General features: G+C 48.3%; 1 protein-coding gene across 8 annotated transcripts in view; it reads right to left on the bottom strand.

Moving 5' to 3' along the window:
* Positions 1–22,307, bottom strand: part of nab (NGFI-A-binding protein homolog) — a 1,065,342-nt gene that overhangs the window by 231,826 nt on the left and 811,209 nt on the right. For all 8 annotated transcript variants that reach the window (XM_075893960.1, XM_075893958.1, XM_075893959.1 and 5 more), the window contains one exon: positions 7,050–7,288. In XM_075893960.1, coding sequence (XP_075750075.1) covers positions 7,050–7,288 — 239 coding nt within the window. The remainder of the gene's footprint in view (positions 1–7,049; positions 7,289–22,307) is intronic.

A 22,307-nucleotide genomic window follows, 5' to 3' on the forward strand; every position in this document is an offset into this window, starting at 1 on the left:
TTGTAACTGCACGTTTCACCACTCTAACGAATTCGCTTCACTGGTCGAGCTTGAGCGTGTTGGTGGCATGCGACGCTCCGTAATATCCACTGTAATTGGGTCACATGCAATGCACAAGAAAAAAAAAACATTTTATTTTGAGCTCGCTGAAGGATAATATACAAGTAATACAATCAAAGTGACTTACGAGCGTGAAAATACATTCTTGTACGAGAGGACGTGAAGTGACTTGCTGCTCGTGAGTTGGCAGCTGATCGTTGATTGTCACTCTCACTCTGCCCAGTGAAAAATCGACGTCAAGGCGTTCCTTTGAACACCACTGCTGAAATTCATTTGAGGACTCCTCTCCGCCAGGCGACTCCGAAAGCACCAACAATGCGTCACTAGCTGTGCACACCCTGCATGGTGTCATTCACCACGTTTATATATGAGTGTGGGGAACGATTCCCGCCGACACCCAACAAGAAGCGAACCACTTGCAGTGTGATGCCTTCTATTAACGAACGTAAATATGAAGCGCAACGTTGGCCAAGGTTTCGAAGAGCAAACCATAGAATCAGGAACCAATTTAGAGAAGGAAACCTGTAGCCTTGGGGTGCGACGCAGGATGGCCCGAGCTTCTCGGGCAGACGAGTTTGCCCCGAGATCGCTCAGCGGCGGCCATGACATGAAGATAGTCCGGAGCGCGTGATAGCAGGGTTGATAAAAATGGCTACAGGAACGCGCGTGGCGTCGGAAACGCATGTGGGACATTTGCGACGGTTATCAAAGAAACACCGCGTGCGAACACGTCAGCGCAGCAACTAAGTAAACAGTTTAACAGTGCCACGACGTCAGCGTGATTGTCGCGCTATCTTTTTTCCAACTCAACAAGCGCCTCCCGCAGACGTGTTGGTGGGCGTATGTCCCCTTTCGGGCAGGTTCTTTCGTTCCACCAGCCGCATGGCAATTTCCACACTCGAAGGCAGCCAGGGCGCACAAGAAGCACGAGACGTGCTCCTCGTTTCGCTTCTATTCAACGTTGGAGATATATATAAGAACAGGTGGTCACCATGGGCGCTCGTATCATGGTCGCATCGCGGCCGTGATTAGAGACGTCGTGAGAGCGGTGAAATTGAATGCGAGACATCTTAGCCGCGTGGTAATATCACTTTTACTTCTGCGTTCGTGTGTGCGCAGACTGCGCGATAAAGCTGAAAGATTATTCGTGCCGCTTGATGTGAGTACTGCTCCTCGGCAGGAGCAAACGTGGTGGGCGTACCCAATCTTCGCTGCGGGCGTCTGTCAATCAAACTGATTGACGCGTCAACTCGGATACAAACTCATTGGTTTTCAAATCGCGACTGTGACGGTGCCGGTGTGACGGTGAAGTATTTGATGCTGTGAACGCTAAGCGGCAGCTTCTTTGCGTTTCAAATAATTTGGTGAGCTTACACCACTTGTGCAAGGCTGGAGCCATAGAGGAGCTTGTGGTAACCTAGCTTCTTGCAGCTTTTCAAGTTGGTCGAACTACTAATGTGTGTGCTCGGCTTGCGTTTGAAGACCGCGTTAGCTCTGTCTTGATTTTGATTGTATTAATTGATTGAGGCTTATTACACTGAGCTGTCTGGTCTTCATTGATAAGGCTTCAATTGAAAGGCAATTGCGTCAGGCGAAATTAGCAATGCCACGATCAACATGGAGCTATGATAGGTAATCTTGATTAGCAGGATATTGTCACCATATTGGTAAGGGTTAATTAGCGTGGTTTTACTTAGCGTACTCGTGATAATCGTCTCGTCAATCAGCATACTTTAGATAGCTCACAACCTAGTATGCTTTAGTTAGCCCAGTTCTAGCTTCACATAGCTTCATCAGAATGGTATTCTTAAGATGTGGAGTAATTACCTCGACCCTACCATGACATGGCGCAATTTACTTGGTCGTAGCATTTCCTGGCCTAACTCGCTAAGCATACCGTCCAGCCAAATAGCTGATGAACCGGCCGCGCGTGCTCGATTGCTAGCGGCCGATGACAACACAGACGATGCGCACTGGCCGAGCAGCGCGCTAGATTGTGCAGGCTGACCATGATGATTAACACGTGGCCTCGGGTTTAGCTGCAATGGCGATGTAAGACGCTCGGCCCATACTCAGAGGCCACCATGCTGATTATTCTAAAACAGACTTAGTGAAGAGAATAAAAGCTTCAAAATAAATTTAAACACCCCGCCTCTATTATAAATATCATTACGAAAAGTTTCTTCCAACACTTTTATTGAATCGGTGCACTTCTGCACTCAGTGGAACGACAAACAAATTAAAAAAGATGCCTTTGGTTTGACTGCACCACACAGCTTACTCTACCGTCCTTGACGCGATGACTTGTTTCATCGTAACCAATGAAATGCAGCGCGCTGAAGTGTATATTTGGCTTTTTTGTACTGTTGGCTGGTTGATAAGGAGGTGTCGCCAGAGCTCAGGAATGTCACGACTTTCGCGAAACTCGGCCGATCCTGCATAGCGCTTTTGACAGCAGTACGCAAGCTAAGCCCTGCAGGGTAGTGCATGGAACTGCCAAAAGCCCCCAAGAGATGGCGCTGCGTCAACAGAAACACAAAACAAGATTTGTTGTTTTTTAGGTAGGGAAAAAAAAAGCAAATTCCCACTCTTTTTCTTGCCTACCTGGTGCCTAGGCACCTACGCCATTACCTCGACTCATTCTTTATTCTGGGGCTCTCTTTTTAAACAGAAGTGGACAAAAGAGACTGGGAGTCGTGCAGAGCTACTGGTGTCTCGCTTCTTTCGCCGCTTGTTTTAAAGGAGTACTGACACCTTTTTTCGAAGGCGAGTTTGTTCTGCCATAAAAATCTCCTGTATACAGAGATCACTCTGAGGAAGCGTAAAGCTCCGCAAATGCGGATATTTAATTTTAATGTAAAAGTAACATTTTTTCTGGTGATCCTATTGACATCAACACTAGCTTGACGTCAGGCTACAGTACTAAATTCGGTGACTTCATGCAGCAGTCTGGCAAGTTGGGATGACGTCAGGCACAAAAAAACAAAAACAAATGGCAGCTTGGCTGCACGTCGCCTTCTTGGTCGTCTGCTCGTGGCGTGCGGTCGCTATCATGCAGCGAACCTGTAAGGTGAGCGAGCGGAGTCTAGGGTATTGTGCGTCCTCGTCAGTGCGGAATATACGCTGCTCAGAGGGCAAGAGAGTGATTTGATCTGAATCCGTCACCATTGCACCAATATTTTGCCCTGTGAAGTCTTGCGCTAGTGAAACGGTGCAAGTTCCACCGATTCCCATCCGATCCGGCGCTGTCACAACCATGGGTCGACTTCATGCGCCGCGGCCGAGGCGGAGTCTGGACGCTGACCAAGTGGAGTTTGCTCTGTTCACTTCACTGCAGGCGCGTACACGTGCAGCAAGCAGTTAATGACCGATTTTGGATTGTGAACAAGGAATCTGCGCCTCAGAAGTGATGCCGTCACAACGTGTCACCCTGCCGCAACAGCGCGTCAAGATGCTTTGACAGGCTGTTCACAAAGGGACACAGGCACAACAACTTGAAACGTGTTGGCGATCCCGAGTTGCGTGCTCAAACAGAGGTTCCTGTCACAACTACTTGGCACGATGTGGAACGGCACGACACGGAGGCCTCAAGCAACAAGCGTTTCCGAAGAGATCCCAAGGTTCGTATTGATTACTGGCCGCGTTGTACGCGGCGTGCGCACTTTTGTTCACCTGTCTCGATGCTACACGTTCGGCGTGCAGCAGACGACCACTGAGCCACGGGCGCCCGGGGATACGTCACGGTAGCTTGCGCAAGAAAACAATAACCGGAAAATTACATGTCAGTACATCTTTATGCGCGTCGATACGTCCAGTAGCACGCCAAGGCGCCCTTTGGAACACAGTGCGTACAAAGGGAAAGGCATTCATTGGCACCAGCAAGAACAATGCACGAATGGGTACGGGGAATAACATTTACAGTAAACCAGCAATATTTCAACAAAAAATCAATCTAATAAATCTATCGTGTTAGATGCAATATCGAGAGTACGCGAACGGCACGCATTCGTTTTTAGAGGCAATACGAAAGGACAAGCGTGTCTTATTTGTAGGAACTATAATTACAAAACAGTCGCGAAAAATGGCATGAGGTGCTTCAGCGAAAGCTTCGAACTACAGCTCCTGCTTTTGCCGAGCATGGCTTAACACCCCCACTTGTTATTGCATTACGACTTATTGCGTCCAAGCTAAGGACACAGAAGGTGGTATTTTTCGCAAGTAATTTACGGTGGAGCGAAAGTAGAGAGAAGCGCAAGCATTCGCTTGCAAGATCAGTGCAAACGTGCGTACTACACAAATACACAACACTGTCAATGGTAAGAAGGTGTGAGAGTGAAATCACCGACAAAAAATAGAAATGCGCACAGTCGAAAACAGTATATATATATATATATATATATATATATATATATATATATATATATACTGTTTGTTATATATATATACTGTTATCACAGCCCCCATCTCTTGGGGGCTGTGATATATATATATATATATATATATATATATATATATATATATATATATATATATATATATATATATATATATATACATGTCATTACCATGGAGCTTGCAGAAATCGATGCCTTTTCCGGCATTACCGGCACCATACAGCAACAAAGGGACTATACCTACAGCAATTGCAGTGACTTGAATAAACAAAATGCTAGAAAGAAGACGGAACGCCAAGGACCACGGCAACGATCGGATGAAAACTAATTTCGCATATGCGCGTCGGCGTCTCTTTCGAACAGCGGCAGCACACGTTTTCCGCTTCGTCACTGTTAGGGTGGCTAGAACCCTATCACCGTCATCGATAAGAGAATCTATAGTTTAACTCGCACGACATCGCATCGCTAAACAGATTTAGTGCTCAAAAGTAGTACGCACAACGCGGAATTCAAATGTTATTACTCTTCAAACAGGCAGAAAAAGAAAACCTATTTAGCAAAAATATATGCTCTCTTCGCTCTAAATTTTGATCTCACTATGGTATCCCTAGCGGATTTTTTGCAGCCCCCAAGAACAGTTTTGAACGGAGCCACTATGGTTCTTCTTTAGCTATCGATTTTTTCGCCCCCGTTGGTGATGGGTGCAACTTGAGACTTTCTGAGGCCTGAGCAAACCACGAGCCTGCGTTACTTTCTCCTTACAATGAATGTTATGGAATTTATGTATTACGAAAGCACTGACCAATGCTATACGCAAGTGCAACAAGGTGAGTTTCAACTGCAAAGGTCAGGCGTCAACATTTGACTAACCAATATGCTTGAAGGAAATCTTTTTAAGGTGATATGACTACTCTGCGGGCTATAATCGAACGCACGCGTTGACTCGCATTTTCACGAAAACGTAGAACTCACTACGCAGTCTCACTAGAACGAATCAGATTTATCGCGTCACGGGCGGTCTGGTATACTTATCGACGATTGATTGATATTTATTCATTCATACAGATGTGGGATATGTGGGGTTTAACGTCCAAAAACCACCATTTGATCATGAGAGACGCCGTAGTGGAGGGCTCCAGAAATTTCGACCACCTGGGGTTCTTTAACGTGCACCCAAATCTGAGCACACGGGCTACGGCATTTCCGCCTCTATCGGAAATGCAGCCGCCACAGCCGGGATTCGATACCGCGACCTAAGGGTCAGCAACCAAGTACCTTAACCACTAGACCACCGCGGCGGGGCGTATTCACTGATGCACAAAACAAGCAGAGTGGTTTGTGTTCTTTCTTTGCAAACGCACTTACAGCGCAGCCGAACAAGGGAGCGTCTGCCTACTGACCATGCTCGATAGGACGCTCCTAAATTCCTCTATAGGCGGAGCGACAGTCAGTAACGTTAAGAAGCACTTACTGGTGGAGCACTGCCAGTAACGTTAAGAAGGCTGTCGCGCCAAAACCCTTAGGTGGCGTGCGCAACGTTGCTGGGGAGGAAGAAATATGAACGCAAAGAGTGAAAATCATCCTTCGCACCAGCATTGAACACTCACGGGCAGCAGCAGTCAAGAATTCTACTACTCAGTGAAGCCGGCGCTTGAATTTTTTTTTTTTTTCAGAACAACCTAGTGGTCGCCGATGCATCAGACATGCTTATACTGTTCGCTATTAACCTTCATAGCAGCGTAACAATATATACGAAGCTATGACTCAATAAGTCGTGTTCAACCGTTTCGCGAGCATGGAGGAATACCCGGAATAGCGCTGGTCATGATACACACATCATCACGCCGCAGCGTCCAGTTCGTTTCGGTAAAACTGTTGCCCCCTAACTTAAGACCACCCTTTCGTCGTCAGTGTGAACGACATGCCTGGTAGGTCTATACCTAATGAAAAAAGTACATATTGCTCTAACCTACAACGCCTATTGCTCGAAGCAATAAAACCAGCTACTGTTTCGCATGGCTCCCACTACGTATGAGATCGATCGGACCAAATTTTTTCTTATATTTTCTTTTTAAAGTCGTGTGTACTTGTTGCGTTATTTTCATGATTCTGTACAAGTATAACGTATACGTTACTTTGACTTACCTTCATTTGCGCAGGCTATATAGAGTGCCAAAGAGCGCACGTAATATCCCAACGGTGAACCAGCTCAAGTTGCTGGGAATCGAGACATGACAAAGGGGATGCGAAGGCAACACACACCTTGAAACCATACTTGTGTTAGAACTTTGTGCACCTCACCAGTGATGAAAGCTTTGCCGCATTGTTTATTGTGCTGTAAGACAAAAAAAAATCCTTAGCCCGCACTATATATGCGGTGCATGGAGCACCAACCAGAGCATTAAGACAGAGGCACCAAGACATTCATCTGCAGGGCGCTCACGTGTTCTTGTTTGATTGCTTAGGTTACGCTGTGCCTTGCCACAGTAGGTCACTATGACCTCAACAACAACGGTAAATATATCTATGAACGAAACTGTGCGACGGCTGCTTTATTTGGCGTACGGGGTGGCGCTAGTGAACGAGTGGACGCACCTGGCCGAACGGCGCCTGCGGAGCGGAGACCGGCGGCGGCGGCGGTGGCGGTGGGGGTGGCGCGTGGTGAATCCTGGGCGGCGGCTCCTTGAGGCCCGGCGAAGCACTCACGGGCGGCCGCAGTGGGGGTGCCAGGCCCATGGGGCGCGCCACCGGGGATACGCCATGCTGCATGGGGGGTGGAGGAGGGTGGTGGCCCGGAGGACCGAGCGACGGCACCAGCGGCGTCTGGAACATGGCTGCACGAGACCAAAGAGCACAATTCACTTTAAAGCGTCACTGTCAACGTGCGCCAATGCAGCTAACCACGAATAAGGCATGTTGCCCGAACACTGCTGTGGGTTGCCGCTGGAGGCTACACTCTAAAAAAAGAGCGAGTAAAAAGGGTGTCTTTTCGTCCGACAACAATAATTGTCATCTATATTGCGTTTCACCTTTGCGCTATCGCCCCACGCCCGGTACATCCCGGTCACGATCGACATGCCCATTATCAGGGTTAAATTGCATTCTCGATAGGAAAGTGGCCAGTGCCGAGTTTTCAAGAAAGGAAGCGCACGCAAGCCTGATTACGATTATGGTTGTGGAACAAAAAGACACCCTCTTTAATCGATATTTTTTTAGAGTTTACATTGCACCAAATTGGGTACTCTGGAACCCCGCTTGGCTACAAAAACATGGTTGATTCCTGTGTCACAGTAATTGGTGAAACACGAAAGTAAAGCGTGTGATAACAGAAGTAGCATAATGTTTACTGTACATTGATGTGAGAGAGCTTGCGCAATGCCTATTGGCGCTTGACGGCTATGGCACCGCTTAACGTGAATGCATCCACGGTAGCGCTTGGTTGTACATCGTTATCCCGACACTTAACGTCAGTCATTAACGATTACACCAACCATTGTGGTCATACGTGCTCGTGGTAGCTGTAGTATAGTTAACGGTGAGGGCAGAGACAGAGAGAGCGATGTGACGGCCGGAAGATCATGATTGATTGAACGCAGGACTGTGGCTAGATCGCCTTCTTGCGGCATGTTGGCGTTATTGAAGATTACAGCCCCATCATCGGGAGCCACAACATGTGGCGTGTGTTTCCTTCGGCCTGCTGCGATGATTCGCTAAATCTGTATTCACACGACGGACGTGATAGCCGATGAATCAGTTACGTAGCGTGCGAGGTGATTATGGCAGCATTCACATGACCGGAGAGAATTCCCGCTGCAAGCGATGATTTTGGCATTGCTGGCCGAAGATTCCAACTGCAATTCGAGCCACTTCATGCATTTCTCCGCACGGAGCAATGCGGGCACGAATTAATGGCTGACGTATAGTGACATATGACCAGTGGCGTGCCAACTCTTTAGCATAAGGGGGGGGGGGGGGTAGATCATCAGCCGGGCTATATATATCCAGAGAGAACTTCATTGACGCGCTAGCACTTTTATATGGATACGCACACAGAGGTGACACGACGCACTTTATTAAATACCACCAAGTTCAATCACACTTTAAAAGGCCGAAGCATGGTGCCCTCAGCCCTATTTCCGCGTCCAATATGCGACGCTCATCTTGCGATCACGCCTCTCTTTTGCGGATTATGGTTTGGCGGTTAACATCTACAGATACCACAATAGTTTGTTTATTAAATTTATCATGAATGTTAGTCGTCCTAGTGGAGATGTACCAAGCGTCAACGAGGACACATATATAAACGTTAAACGGGGCTATAGTAGCCAAACACTCAGGCATACATTCGGCGAACCCTCATTCATTGATGTACAGTAAATGTCCGATTACCTTTGTAAAGGTGTGTTTTACTTTCCCGTTTTACTGCATTCCCGGGAAATGCACTCACGTACGCTAGTCGCAATTAAAATACGTGTGATGGTTCACCGGCCTAATCCAGTAACAGGAATGTTAGCTCTGCGGCAGTTCATGAAAACAGGTTCTGATCATTCTCCTGGCTAGCTCCAACTTCCAAGGTACCATAAGCAAGGCTGATCAGATTTATCAAAGACTAAAGTGGAAACAATTTTCGGCGTTTCAGAGCGGAAGAACTTAAACATCAAAACAATTCATCACACTCATCGGCTCGCAACAGCCCCGACAGAGCAGCGATGATGATATACCCTTTTCGAAGAAAATTATTTTCCAGTCCATAGAAAGTTTGCTTGTTTTAATTCGTAACTGCATCAACAACTGACAGCAATATAAAAGCATGAACAAGTGATGTATTATTATGGGGCACCTGTGTAGCGCTTGCCTCCGCTGCAATGCTACAGCGCAAGGCGCAAAAAACAACGCATAGGCGACCCGCACCGCGAAGAACCTACAAGAATTATCATCATAGCGGAAGTGTTGGCAAAATTTCAATATGTTGTAACATTGCCTCGCAACATTTTCCTTCTCTCGTTAGAACATGATCGAGGTATTACTGTTGTGACGGAAAACTTCGCCTTACTTGTTGGTTCCGCAGCCTGCAGCTAAAGCGACCAAAAGTGGGGAAGGGGGGGGGGGGGAGCTCAGCCCTACCTCCAACTTCTTTGACCCTTTTGCCGGTAAGGAGGGAAAATCGCGCCCTCCTTGCCCCCCCCCCCCCCCCCGCGCCGCTGGTACGCCTATGCGTAGTACGCAATCCGCAGGCTCGAATCGCGATTTCGTTCGTTGTGTGAACACAGGGAGAGGGAGGAGAGATGAACAACAAGAAAGAAGGCAGGGAGATTAACCAGACACATGCCCAGTTTGCTACCCTACGCTGGGGGAAGGGGGAAGGGCATAAATATAAGAGAGAGAGGAAAGAGAATAGAAAGAGAGAAAAAAGGATTGTCAGTCAATGGGCAGACGCGTATGCAGCGGTGACGCTACACAAAAGTTAAAGGTGGTCACGTGGGACTGTAGTCCTCAAAAAGCACAAGACAGCTTTGACTGCTTTTTGAGCCGACGAAAGGCGAGGACGGTGTTTCAGTAGCATCTGCATAGAGAGTGGTCGATCGTCCAGTTGTCGCAATGCGTCCGAAAGCTTCTGTCTTTCATAGGCAAATCGAGGGCAATGGCATATCGGATGGTCGATGTCTTCTTTGGTGCAGCAGACGTCGCATCCCGCATTGTCAGTCAATCCGATGAGGGTTGTATATGCTTTTGTGAAGGCAACCCCCAACCAAAGGTGACAAAGAAGCGAAGCTTCACGTCAACGAAGTCCGGATGGAGGTCGAAGTTCCTGTCGAGTGTTTATTTGGTAGAGTCTCGTATTTCTTATGCTTGGGGTGTTTCACCCCAGCAAACACAGACTACGTGCCAGGTGACGAAGTCGCTTTGTAGCGTCAGTCCTTGAAAAGAAATCGGAAGGGTGTGCTTTTCTTGGTGCGATGTGTGAGCCACATTGTCTGCGGAATCATTGCCACAACACAGGGAACGCGGAGGAACACGGAGGTAAAGCCAGGCGAAGCCGGTGGGCGCTCTAGAGTTCTGTTTTGTGTTATGGATAGATGAGCGACGCCGACGCTTAGGGTAAGGTCGTTACCTGATGTGTTAAGGTGTTGACAAATTGCCATGTAAACACACTAAATTCGACGGACGCTTAAAAACAACGCGTTGAAGGAATTATTAACGTATTCCCGGTGATGCTGCATTACTGCATTTGACCAAGAACGCTTTAAAAGAGGTAGCTTTAAAGGTAGCTTTAAAAGAGCTAGCTTTAAAAGTTGCATTTTTAAATGTTTTTCTAACTGGCTGCGGCGCAGTGGATAGCGTGCCCGGCCTTTGTTGTCGCACATTCAGAGGTAATCGGTTCGACCAACGCCTCGTTTTTTTTTTTTTTTTTTCATCGCCAGTCAGATGCACCCGATCTAGCCCGTCACCACCTGGCCCTTTCATGCTTTCGCCTTCGCGTGTTCTTTGCGGTCGTGAAGGAGAGAACCCCTTATGCAGTGTCTCGCGACGGAGATGCTGCTGCACCGTGATGTATTTTGGTTTGTCGCGATGGAAGTGCGCGCTTATCATTTGTGCCAACCGTATTTACATATGCCAAAGTAGGCGCCTATCACGTGAGAATTATTGCGTCCCATTTTGTTCTCGTATTGCTAACAGGTGCACGCCGGCTCACTGCGGGGTATGCAGTGTGTAGCGCCGAGCCATGAGTGTTCGCGTTACGTGCAGAAGCTGCGCCCATCGGATGTTACCGTCAGTCATCTATATAGGCACCAGTTTTGCCAAATAAAGTGGTTGCCTAAGACTGCCTTTAAAGTTCATGCGGTACAAGTCACAACACTATACGTGACAATACGAAGTATACTTTGTTCAGTTCTTTGCAGAGACGTGGGCGGCCTCTTGCGTTCCTCGTGTTCACAATATTGGCAGTCACGCTGAGTCAGTAAAAGGGTGTTTCGAGATAGCGTGTTGCTGTTCATGGCGCTATGCGGGCAACCAATCGGGAAGCGCCGCTACCTTATGCGCAGAACTATGATGTGGCAGCGGAAGTGCTTCGAACCCTAAAGAGCGAGAACGATGGAACAAATCTGACAGACGTGTGGTATTGCAGTGAAAACACGCCTATCGCCATCATGTGGCTACATTTTTGCTGCTTTGAACTTGTGCATTGGCGCAATTATTATAGCTATTTTTCTTTAAATCCACGGTTCTGTAGTGGTTACGAACGCAGAAGTCACAATTCAATGGAGGTGAAATGCTGAAGATCTGTCTGCTGTGCTCTCCCAGTGCACAATGAAGATTAACGGACGGTCGAAAAATCCGGAATGTTATGCATGCGTCTCTACTAATCACATTGTAGTTTCGGGAAGTCACACTCCAGATATCTATAACTTTCCTATAATTCGCAAGTTAAAGCAGAAGATGGGCACACCACTGTTTTCTTTTTTGCTGTCGCGTTAGCCGACGCACGCCCGTGTCGTCGCCTCGGCTGCACGCTGGCGTGCATCGAGGCACCTTAACGCTAAGAGGAAGTTGGCAGACGCATGGCTAGCACGCTTCTAACGCTGCCTACTATCTGTTCATAATGCTTGAAACACAGCGCGTTTGCTCAAGCGAGTACGGTGAAAAAAATTACACGATTGATTGATTAATTGATTGATTTACTGGATGAATAAATCTTTATTTTGGCCTAGAGAAGACGCAGGGAAGACCCCGCGCCACCCGGCTAATCCCACGTAAGGGACCTTCAAGACGAGCTTGGCGGCCCGTTCACAGCCACATCCAATGTTTGATCGTTCTTCGGGTCAATACAGCTTAATCATACCATTTCTAAGGAGTTTCTACCGTGCGTTGTATTTGTCTATGCAACCACTGCTTGTTTTTTCTTCCTTTTCTGTGAAAGGTCGCTGATGATTGTCAAGCAGGTATCCTTTAGGATAAAGGACATGAAAGCGTCACCGACCTTTTCTTGAGCGACGGTACTTGACAAAGAGACTCGGCCCGAATAACACAGAGATACACAAATCACGAGCCGTTGGACAGTTTTTATCACAGCCTAAGAATCGTGCGGTCAAGGTTCGCCGATATTGCGTAGATCTACACAGACACACGTTGTGCCCCAAGCGTGTTCAGCACGGAATCTTTAAAACATCGATTATACGCCAGCTTCCATCATATTTATAATAACGCACTAACTGTGTGCCAACTGAATAGTGAAACACACCTTCTGTTTCTTCCACAAGAATAAAAAAAGCGCCAAGACAAGCGGCCATCAATGAGACCCGCAGACGCTGCCATGTAAGAACCGCAGCAACATCACTGACGTAGGTTTCGTTGACGATGGGGGAGTGTCTGGGCTACGCGGCGCGGCTGAATTAACGGCTCAGTGGGCGCCTAATGAGGTCAGCCAAGCGAGCTCTTCGTGACTGGGCGACAGAAGGTGTGCGCGCCGAGGATTGCCTCACGTGGCAGCGGATACCAAATGCCGCTCTCGTGGGAGCGCCGATGCCCAGACCCCGTATGTTCTGACGCCAAGCCTCCTGTACTTCTTGAAAGAGAATTCACTCTCATACGGAATTTTAGGAATTGTGCGGTCTTCTTTAAAGTGGAATTCACCTCACGCGCGGACATAAGATGCTGCAATAATTTTGGAACCTACAAACGTATCGAAACACCGACCTCTAGCGTAAGGACACCCCCATGGTATATAGGCGTACCTGACAGATATGTAAAACGCTTGAGCATAGCGTATAGTGTTTATTTATTTATGTATTTTCCTACAGTATCTTACAGAGCCATCGAGGGGCATTGTGTAAGGGGGCGGTATAGACTATACGTGACATGCATATACCTATTAATTATTTCCGAAAATACAATTCAACTCATGAACGTACAGGCGCAATACATAAAAAAGTAAGTTACAATATGTGAAGGCGTGAAGGTGAAACACAAAAGATAGTTTGACAGTAACTTCAAGCCAGCGATGGTGCAACAAAAAAAAAGAAAACGACAAAGGAGTTTACAGAATATAAATCTATACAAGGTACAAAAAACAGGAGAAAGTAGGATAAAAAAACATCGCCAACAGTCCTATAGGCACAGGTGATTATGAGAATGCGATACAGCATGCAGTTTTTGGCGCACAAGAATTTTTTAGGAGTATGGCCGAACTTTGCATGGTCTCGCTCTGACGCGAGATCATCTGGTAAATCCTTCCACAATCGAGTAGCTCGTGAAATAGCCGACTGGTTGAAAGCGTTAGTAATACCGTACATGCATGATAAACTAAAGCTGTTATGTAGTCTGCTCGAAGTTGAATGTGCTTGATTAAAGTGAACAGATGGTATCATGCTGGTTTTGATGAGTTCGTGAAAAATAAAAGTAAAATTTCACGGTGTCAGTGGCTGTGGCTTGAGTGCAAGTAATTACGCGCTATGAATCGAGTAGCTCTATTCTGCACAGACCCTAACTTATCTATCAGCTATTGTGATATGGTGACCAAATGAAGGATGCTAACTCAAGTTGAGAACCGATTAGAGCAAAATAAGCCAGTTTGCGTACATCGCCGGAAACACTGCATAGGTTTCAGCACAGGAAACCTAATTCTCTTGATGCGTTAGCACAGATGGAAGTGAAAAGTGTGACCCAAGAAAGCGTAGACGTTAAGTTTATGCAGTGTTATCAAGGACGTCTACCAATGTGTAACAAAAACAGTACTGTTTACGCATGTCGTGCGCTTGCTTATCATGAGTAATTTGAGATTTTCTGTTTAAATACAAAGCCAGTCACACCAAGCAATAAACGTTCTTTTCGTTCCACCCTTTCTACTGTCTACGTTCCGTTTCTTCAGTGGCGACGACGATGGGATAGTCGCACGATGACAGCCAGGCCACCTGAGTACGACGACACGACCAGTAGCCGGAGAATTTATCGTGCCCGTTTGGAGGGCTTTTTTAAGGGCCACGGCATCACAGATACAGGAAAACAGTCAGCGCTGCTGGTATTGGCGCTAAGTGACAGCGTTGTTTGCATATACTGCAAGGGCAGTACCAGTCAGAATCTGTGAAAAGCCTTAGCTATGACGCCGTCGTGCAGCTGCTGGACAACCACTGCGATTCCCAAGATAATAAGATTGCAGCGAGCTACGCTTTTTTCATGCGGAATCCAGCAGAAGGTGAAAAGGTACGGGACTATATCGCACACTTTAGACGTCTCGCGATACCTTGTAATTCCTAGAAGTTTTTGGACCACGCGTTGCGGGATCGGATTGTCTGCGGTATTTGTGACGAACAAGTTCGACGACACATGTTGTCACACAATAGGTTGGATTTCGCTGAGGCAGAAGCTTTTTCTCAAGCTGCAGAAACGGCAAAAAGAAATGAGCGGGCTAAGCAAGAGAGGAGAAGCTTCCACGACAACTCCAAGTTTGTACAGAATCACAAACACAATCCACCGATATTAGGACAAGAGTATATATGCATTCATGACTGAGTCCACCCAATGCTGGAGATCTGGCTCGGACCATGCTTCAAAAATGTGCAGGCAAAAGAAAGCGACGTGCCACAAGTGCGGACAGAAAGCACACCTGGCGAGAAGGTGCTCTAGCGGTCGCGGTAACTTCTCAGGAACGTACGCTGTGAAGAAGCTAGACGGCAGTGAAGAAGAAATGCTCTACGCTTTGAAGGCTCATAGAAAACAATTCTGCAGTGGGGAATTCGCAAGGCACTGACTAGTGGGACCACATCTGAGTGCGAAGCGCGAGCGTGTGCACGAGCTGTAGACGCTGGGCTGCTCGAGCATTTGGGTCTGTACCGGCTGCCTGCCTACTACCTGGCGTCGCTATTAAACTCCCTTGCAAAGTGGTGGAAATGTGCTGGGTACGCAAACCTGGAACTTCGAAGCCGGAAGCTGCCCACTGCATCAGCAATGCCTGATCAGGCGACCGAGCAAGGCACCACCCTGCAAAGCACGGCCCAATCTCAACTGGTCATCGTATCTATACCAACCTGCGCCAACGGGATCCCCCCTTCTTCAGCGGCACCGAGGACCAAGATGTGGAAGATGGTTGCAGCTGTTTGAAAAGGTGAGCGCCACCAACAAGTCGGACGACCCTTCGAAACTGGAGTATGTCCTATTTTATATTAAAGACGTCGCCAGCCTGTGGTTTACAAACTACCGTACTGAATTTACCACTTGGACCGCTTTCAAGACCACCATTGCCGCTGTGTTTGATCGCCCCGCAGTGCGCAAGCTACGAGCTGAACAGTGCCTACGCGGACGAGCCCAAAGGAAGGGCGAAAACTTTACTAGCTATATTGAAGAAGTTATCAATTTATGCCGGCGCTTTAACCCTGAGATGACCGAACAAGACAAGATCAGGCATATCTCGAAAGGAATAGACGATGATTCCTTTCAAATGTTACCGGTAAAGGGCCAAGTACCGTATCCGAACTTGTGACCTAGTGCCAGAGCTTGGAAGAGATTCGCAAACAACGTGCATCAGTTGGGAGGTCGACGACAGCAGACGACTCTCTCACTGCCCTGGCCGTTGGTGGTGACAGCACCCTGCTGGAGCAGATAAAAGAATGCGTACGCGAAGAGGTCACACGACAGCTTTCGTGTCTCTCGTATCTGCCGACCACCGAAGCACCAGCGAACCGCCTAACGCCGACAATCAGACAGGCTATTCAGGAGCTGGTCTCCGAGGCGTTGCCATTACCACGGCCGGTCTGGAGGCGCGCGCCTTCAGACCGGCCGTGCCATTACCTACGTCTGCCTCTCCACCAACACCTGTTGCCGCGCCACTGACTTATGCGGCCATCGCGGCAATTCCTCCGCATCGTCTGCCATTGTATACGCCACAACCTGTGCGACCTTTCACCACGCCGTTTCCAGCTACACAGCAGCACGTCGGAAATTCTTGGCGCACTGCTGACAACCGGTCCATATGTTACTCTTGCGGGATTCCAGGTCACGTTGCACGTCTATGTCGTCAGCGCTTCGCAGTTCATGCACCAACATACTCTGACTACTCGTTCCAGCCTCCATACCACGCGCTTCACGTGCCACCTGAAGTTCACGAACGCGATGCGCAAGCTGCCTCCGGCTCCCGAACCACCCCTTTTCCACGTTCTACTTCCCGCTCGCCTTCCCCTTCAACAAGTCGTCGTTCTGTATTGCCTATGCGTCGATGACCCACCTCCACTGAGGCGGAAAACTAACTGCCGCAGCTCCGGAGGCACGAGCTGCGTCATCGTCTATAATCGTTTAAGTCCTCGCCTGCCTCCCGCCAATCTTATTGATGTAATTGTCAAAGGTGTACGAACACTTGCACTCATCGATACCGGTGCCACGATATCTGTGATTAGTCCAAGACTCTGCCACTCTCTTCGTAAAGTGACGATACTATCTCCCGTGGTTTCTCTTAGCACTGCAAGCGCCCAACCAATTCCGCCCGCCGCGGCATATACAGCAAAAGTGGTTATTCAAGACGTGTTGTACATATTGAATTTCACGTATTGGCTTCATGTTCGCACGATGTCATCTTAGAATGGGATTCCTTATCACGTCATCACGCCATCGTGGACTGCGCTCGGGCCGAAGTATAGCTGTTACAGTTTCGTGCACGATGCGCCTTCTGTTGATGCGGCCGTATCTAGTGTGGCTAACCTTGTCGTCGCGACGGACATAGACCTTCCTCCTTTCAGCGCCCAGTTTGTCCCTGCCGGCTGCACTTCACTTTCTGACGCTACCGTCCTATTCACGCCATCCAACATCTTCGGTAGCCGCCACCACACATCGCTGCCAATCGCCGTTCTTGCGCTTTGTCAAGACACTACCGGAGTACTTATTTCTAATCCGAACTTGTGCCCCCTTAGTTTGCGCCGCAACGAGACGCTCGGCCACATTCAGCTTATCGATGAAGGTACTATCGTGCCTGCCGATTTCTTCGACACCAAGCCGAATATGGAGCTGAACGTGTTGGTTCCTCACTTTGCCTCGAACAGCGTGTCGTCCGATGGATTTCACTGTTCTATTGACAGCCATCTCGCCCCGGCTAAACGAGAGCAGCTTGTTACCGTGTTGCACGAATTCAGGCGTTCGTTTGACTTTCCTCAAGCGGTGCTAGGAAGAACAAACACCGTTGTGCACACAATTTACACAGGAAAGAGTACTCCTTTGCGCCAGCGCCCATATTGTGTGTCCCCGGCGGAGCGTCCCGTAATTGCAGAACAAGTAGACGACATGCTACAGCGTGGAGTCATCAAGCCTTCTTGTAGTCCTTGGTCTTCACCACTTGTACTCGTCAAAAAAAAAAAAAAAAGATGGTTCGATGCGGTTCTGCCTAGACTACAGGCGCCTAAACAACATTACGAGGAAAGATGTTCACCCTCTCCCCGCATAGACGACGCTCTCAATTTTCTCCAAGGTGCAGAATTCTTTTCCTCGCTTGACCTTCGCTGCAGGTTATGGGCATGCAGGTCCCCATGGCGGTGTCTGATCGTCAAGAAACGGCGTTTGTCCCACCGGATGGCCTCTATGAATTTACCGTAAAACCATTCGGGCTCTGCAATTCGCCTGCCACATTCGAGCGAATGATGAACAGCATTTTACGCGGTCTCAAATGGAACATATGCTTGTGCTATCTTGATGACGTTGTGGTTTTTTCACCCGATTCGACTTCACATCTCACTCGTCTCCGTAAGATTCTACACCGCCTTACAAACGCCAGGCTTCAGCTTAACCAGAAGAAATGTCACTTCGGGGCTAAACAACTCACCATACTTGGTCATGTCGTCTCAAAAGCCGGCATCCTTCCCGACCCTGACAAGCTTCGTGCTGTTGCCGAATTTCCTAAGCTGACTACAGTTAAAGAACTACGGAGCTTTGTAGGCCTGTGCTTCTATTTTCGTCGGTGTGTCCAGAACTTTGCTTCCATCATCGTTCCACTCACTAAACTCCTTGCTGGTCCTGCTGATCTTTCGAATTGGACAGCAGCCAGTGATGAATCCTTCGCACTGCGTCAACTCCTTACCCACAGTGTTAGAATAGTTTTAACACCGTGTCCTTACCTAACCACCTGTACTGCATCATTACGGCTCTACTGCGCCGTAATGATGCTAGTACACACGGCTGCAAGTGGCGTCAGCCTTGGTGCAGTACTCGCGCAACGCAAACCAGGTTTTACGGAGTATGTGGTCGCCTATGCCAGCCGCGCACTCACTAAGGCAGAAGCCAACTATTCTGTTATGGAAAAAGAGTGCCTGGCGATTGTGTGGGCGTGAAACAAGTTTCGCCCGTATTTGTACGGCCAAACTTTTCATGTGGTAATTGATCATCACGCACTCTGTTGGTTGGCTTCACTGAAAGATCCTTCTGGTCGCCTCAGACGTTGGGCACTACGCCTCCAGGAATTCGACATACGCGTCGTCTACCGATCGAGGCGAAAGCACTTTGACGCAGATGCGCTTTCAGGATCACCCATGAAATCTGATGATACAGAAATATCAGCCCTATCCAGATCAAGTTTGAGGTTGATTGGGAAGGGCCTGCCAAAGTAATATCGAAGCTTTCTGATACCAGTTATGAAGTGAATTTAGGAAGGCGGCGGAACAAAATTTACCCCAGTAACTTGATCAAACCATACGTTCAACGTCAAGTGGGCGTAAATCTGCTGTTCAATGCTTCTGAGCAAGAGGGAGCAGAAATTTTGATTTCTAGTGATGTAATCGAAAGGGGATCAGAGGTAATCTTGGAGCAGTTGAACTTAGGGTCTCGGTTAAGTGAAGTCCAGGAGGAGGACTTGAGAAGGATTGTTTCCGAGTTTGAAGACGTGTTTACGGACCGTCCCGGAAACACGACGGTGATTGAACACGATATCGAGCTAGCTTGTGAGGAGCGAATCCGTACGTAGCAAGCCGTATCGTTGTTCCCCTGCAAAAGCAGATCATGAAAGAGGAGGTCGCTAAAATACTGGAGTTGGGAGTCATAGTACAGAGCGAGAGTGACTATACGTGCCCTCTAATATTGATTCAAGTGCCAGGAATAGATCCGAGGCCACACATCAATTATCAGCGTCTTAACACCATAACTCGAGACCAAATTTACCCGATACCAAACATAGAGGAGAGGGTAGAAACTGTGTCGCAGCCCAGCTATATTTCTACGTTGAACCTCGTGCAAGGGTATTGGCAAGTCCCCCTTATGGAGCGTGCTAGCCGCTATGCCGCATTCGTTTCTCCATTTGGAACGTATCATCCACTTAAGCTGAGCTTTGGATTGAAAAATGCGCCCTTTTGTTTTTCAGGCTTAATAGACCACGTTCCTAAAGGCCTCTCTGAGTTCGCTCTGCCGTATATCTTGACGATGTCAACATCGTCTCAAAGAACTGCCGTGGGGAGAACACGTCGACCATTTACACGTCGTGCTGAACAGGTTGAAAGAAGCTGGTCTTACCGTGAAACCTACTAAATGTCACCTATAGGGTGCTGCGAGGTGTCTTACGTGGGACACGTTGTGGGGTGTGGCCGGCGTAGACCTTCAGAAATTAAGGTAGCCGCCGTCGCGAACTATCCACGACCAACCACAAAATCTGTGATAAGGGCAGTCTTGGGCCTAGCTGGATACTATCAGCATTACGTGTGAAACTACTTTAGCATTGCCAGCCGTCTAACTGAAGCACTTTGAAAGTCCGAGCCGGTTAAAGTAGTATGTGACTCAAAAAAGGAGAATGCGTTTTGCCAGCTGAAACAGGCGCTAAGCGAAAAGCCCGTTCTCATGGCACCCGGTTTCTCCAAGATATTTGTGATTCAATGTGACGCAAGTGATCGCGGCATGGGAGCTATGTTGTGTCAGGAAGACAGTGCTGGTAACGAAAGGCCAGTTTTATATTTAAGTCGAAAACTTAGCGATAGGGAAGAGGCATACAGTACCTCTGAAAAGGAATACGCTTGCCTCGTGTAGACCGTTCAAAAGCTAGCCTTTTATGTCTCCGGTTCGAGGTTTCTGGTCGAAACAAAGCACTGACATCTAACTTGGTTAAATAACATGTCGCCTAAATGTGGCCGGTTACTGAGGTGGAGCATGATACTCCAACAGCACAACTTTGACGTTCGCTACAAAAAAGGAAAGCTAAACGCTAATACAGACGCAATGAGCCGTGCGTTTTAGTTAGTACCTTTTCCACCTTTCGGTTTCTCGCTGGCGATTCGGGGCAAAATTTTGTCCTCATCAAGGTCTTAGCTGAGCGCTCTCGTTCAGAATGATCTCAAGGGGCCAACTATATGTTGTATTCTATTCCATTACGTTGTTGTACGTGTAAAAATTTAAGTTCTCATTTTAAGTCTTGTGTCCCACATGTGCCTTTTGATGTAGAGGGAACGAAATTTTGATCGACACGTAGCTAGGTAAATGTTGTACTATACTTTGTCTGGTGTTCTGTCGGGTGACCGAGGGCATTTGCTTGTGTCTTGTGTTGTCTGTTGTCGAACCGTTCTTGACAAGTTGCAGAACCATCGACAAGTGCTTAGACCAAAAGTCTGCGGCGGCTGCATTTCCGATGGAGGCGGAAATGTTGTAGGCCCGTGTGCTCAGATTTGGGTGCACGTTAAAGAACCCCAGGTGGTCGAAATTTCCGGAGACCTCCACTACGGCATCTCTCATAATCATATGGTGGTTTTGGGACGTTAAACACCACATATCAATCAATCAATTAGACCAAAAGTCATCAGGAGACACGAGCGAAGCTGACCGGCAAGTTGTGGCGACAAGCCAGTGGAGCTGGGATCCGTCCTCAAGAATGGAATGTGTCCACGGGACGGAGTCTGGAGCTGCATTCTCCCCTTGGCCCTTGAGGCGAACCTGGAGAGACCTGGCGAACGAGCGCGCCCTACATCCGAGCCACGTGGAAGCAGCTCGTCTTTCCGGCGTATTGTCTGGCGGCGGGGGCCTGCGAGTCCACACCGAACGTCAATGCCTCTGCAAAAGGCAATCTGTGTCAAGGCCAGGAATGGAGTCCGCCTGACGCCATCGACTCAGCGACGTCATCAAGCGACGGCGCCGGTCTCCCCCTCATCGCGAGCCCCCTCAGCCCGCGAGCCCGTTGAAGCTATCGGCGCCTTCCAGTCTGGCGAGTCTTAATTACGCAATGCGTGGGAACGTCACTCGTCCTCGGCTGCAACCACGCGCAGTGGTGGGCCCCATTGGAGGATTCCGACATCACGGCCAGCGGCGCTTCTGGTTGGACAATTGGTTACTCAGAGGATCCACCCGGTGCCTATAAAAAAAGCCCTGCGGCGCGTCGCCAGCAGTAGACCTATGTGTCAGAGAAGGGAGCCTTGCTCTTCGAGTCTATAAGCTGTCGGCCCCAGTGCCGAATTTGTAACGCCTCTATTTCTTTGCTGTACATAAACCTTGCCTTAACTCACCGTCGTCTCGTCCACTCGTCTATCAGCTCTGCGCAGAAGCAGTCGTGAGTTGAGTAACACACGCTACCAACAGCTGGTGACCGTGTCGGCAGAGTTCGGAGAAGTGGCGCCTTCGGGACCACGTTGGCGTCTCGTCTTCGTAACAGCATCCCTTATACTGCAAACCTTTCTTGGAATACCCATATTAATAACGTATCTGCCAATCCTGCCAAATCATTTGGGTACTTACGCCGCAATCTTCAATGCTCATCCTCCTTCATTTGCAAGCTCGCTTTCCAAACATTCGTCCGCCCACAACTTGAGTTCTCTTCTCTTGTCTGATCTCCTCATCGAAAATATTTGATAACTTCTTTAGAATCAACACAGAACAGAGTCGCTCGTTTCATTGTTCAAAACTATAAGTATCGTT

The sequence above is a fragment of the Rhipicephalus microplus genome, chromosome 4 (assembly GCF_043290135.1).
Source record: "Rhipicephalus microplus isolate Deutch F79 chromosome 4, USDA_Rmic, whole genome shotgun sequence".
In the NCBI taxonomy this organism is placed as follows: domain Eukaryota; kingdom Metazoa; phylum Arthropoda; class Arachnida; order Ixodida; family Ixodidae; genus Rhipicephalus; species Rhipicephalus microplus.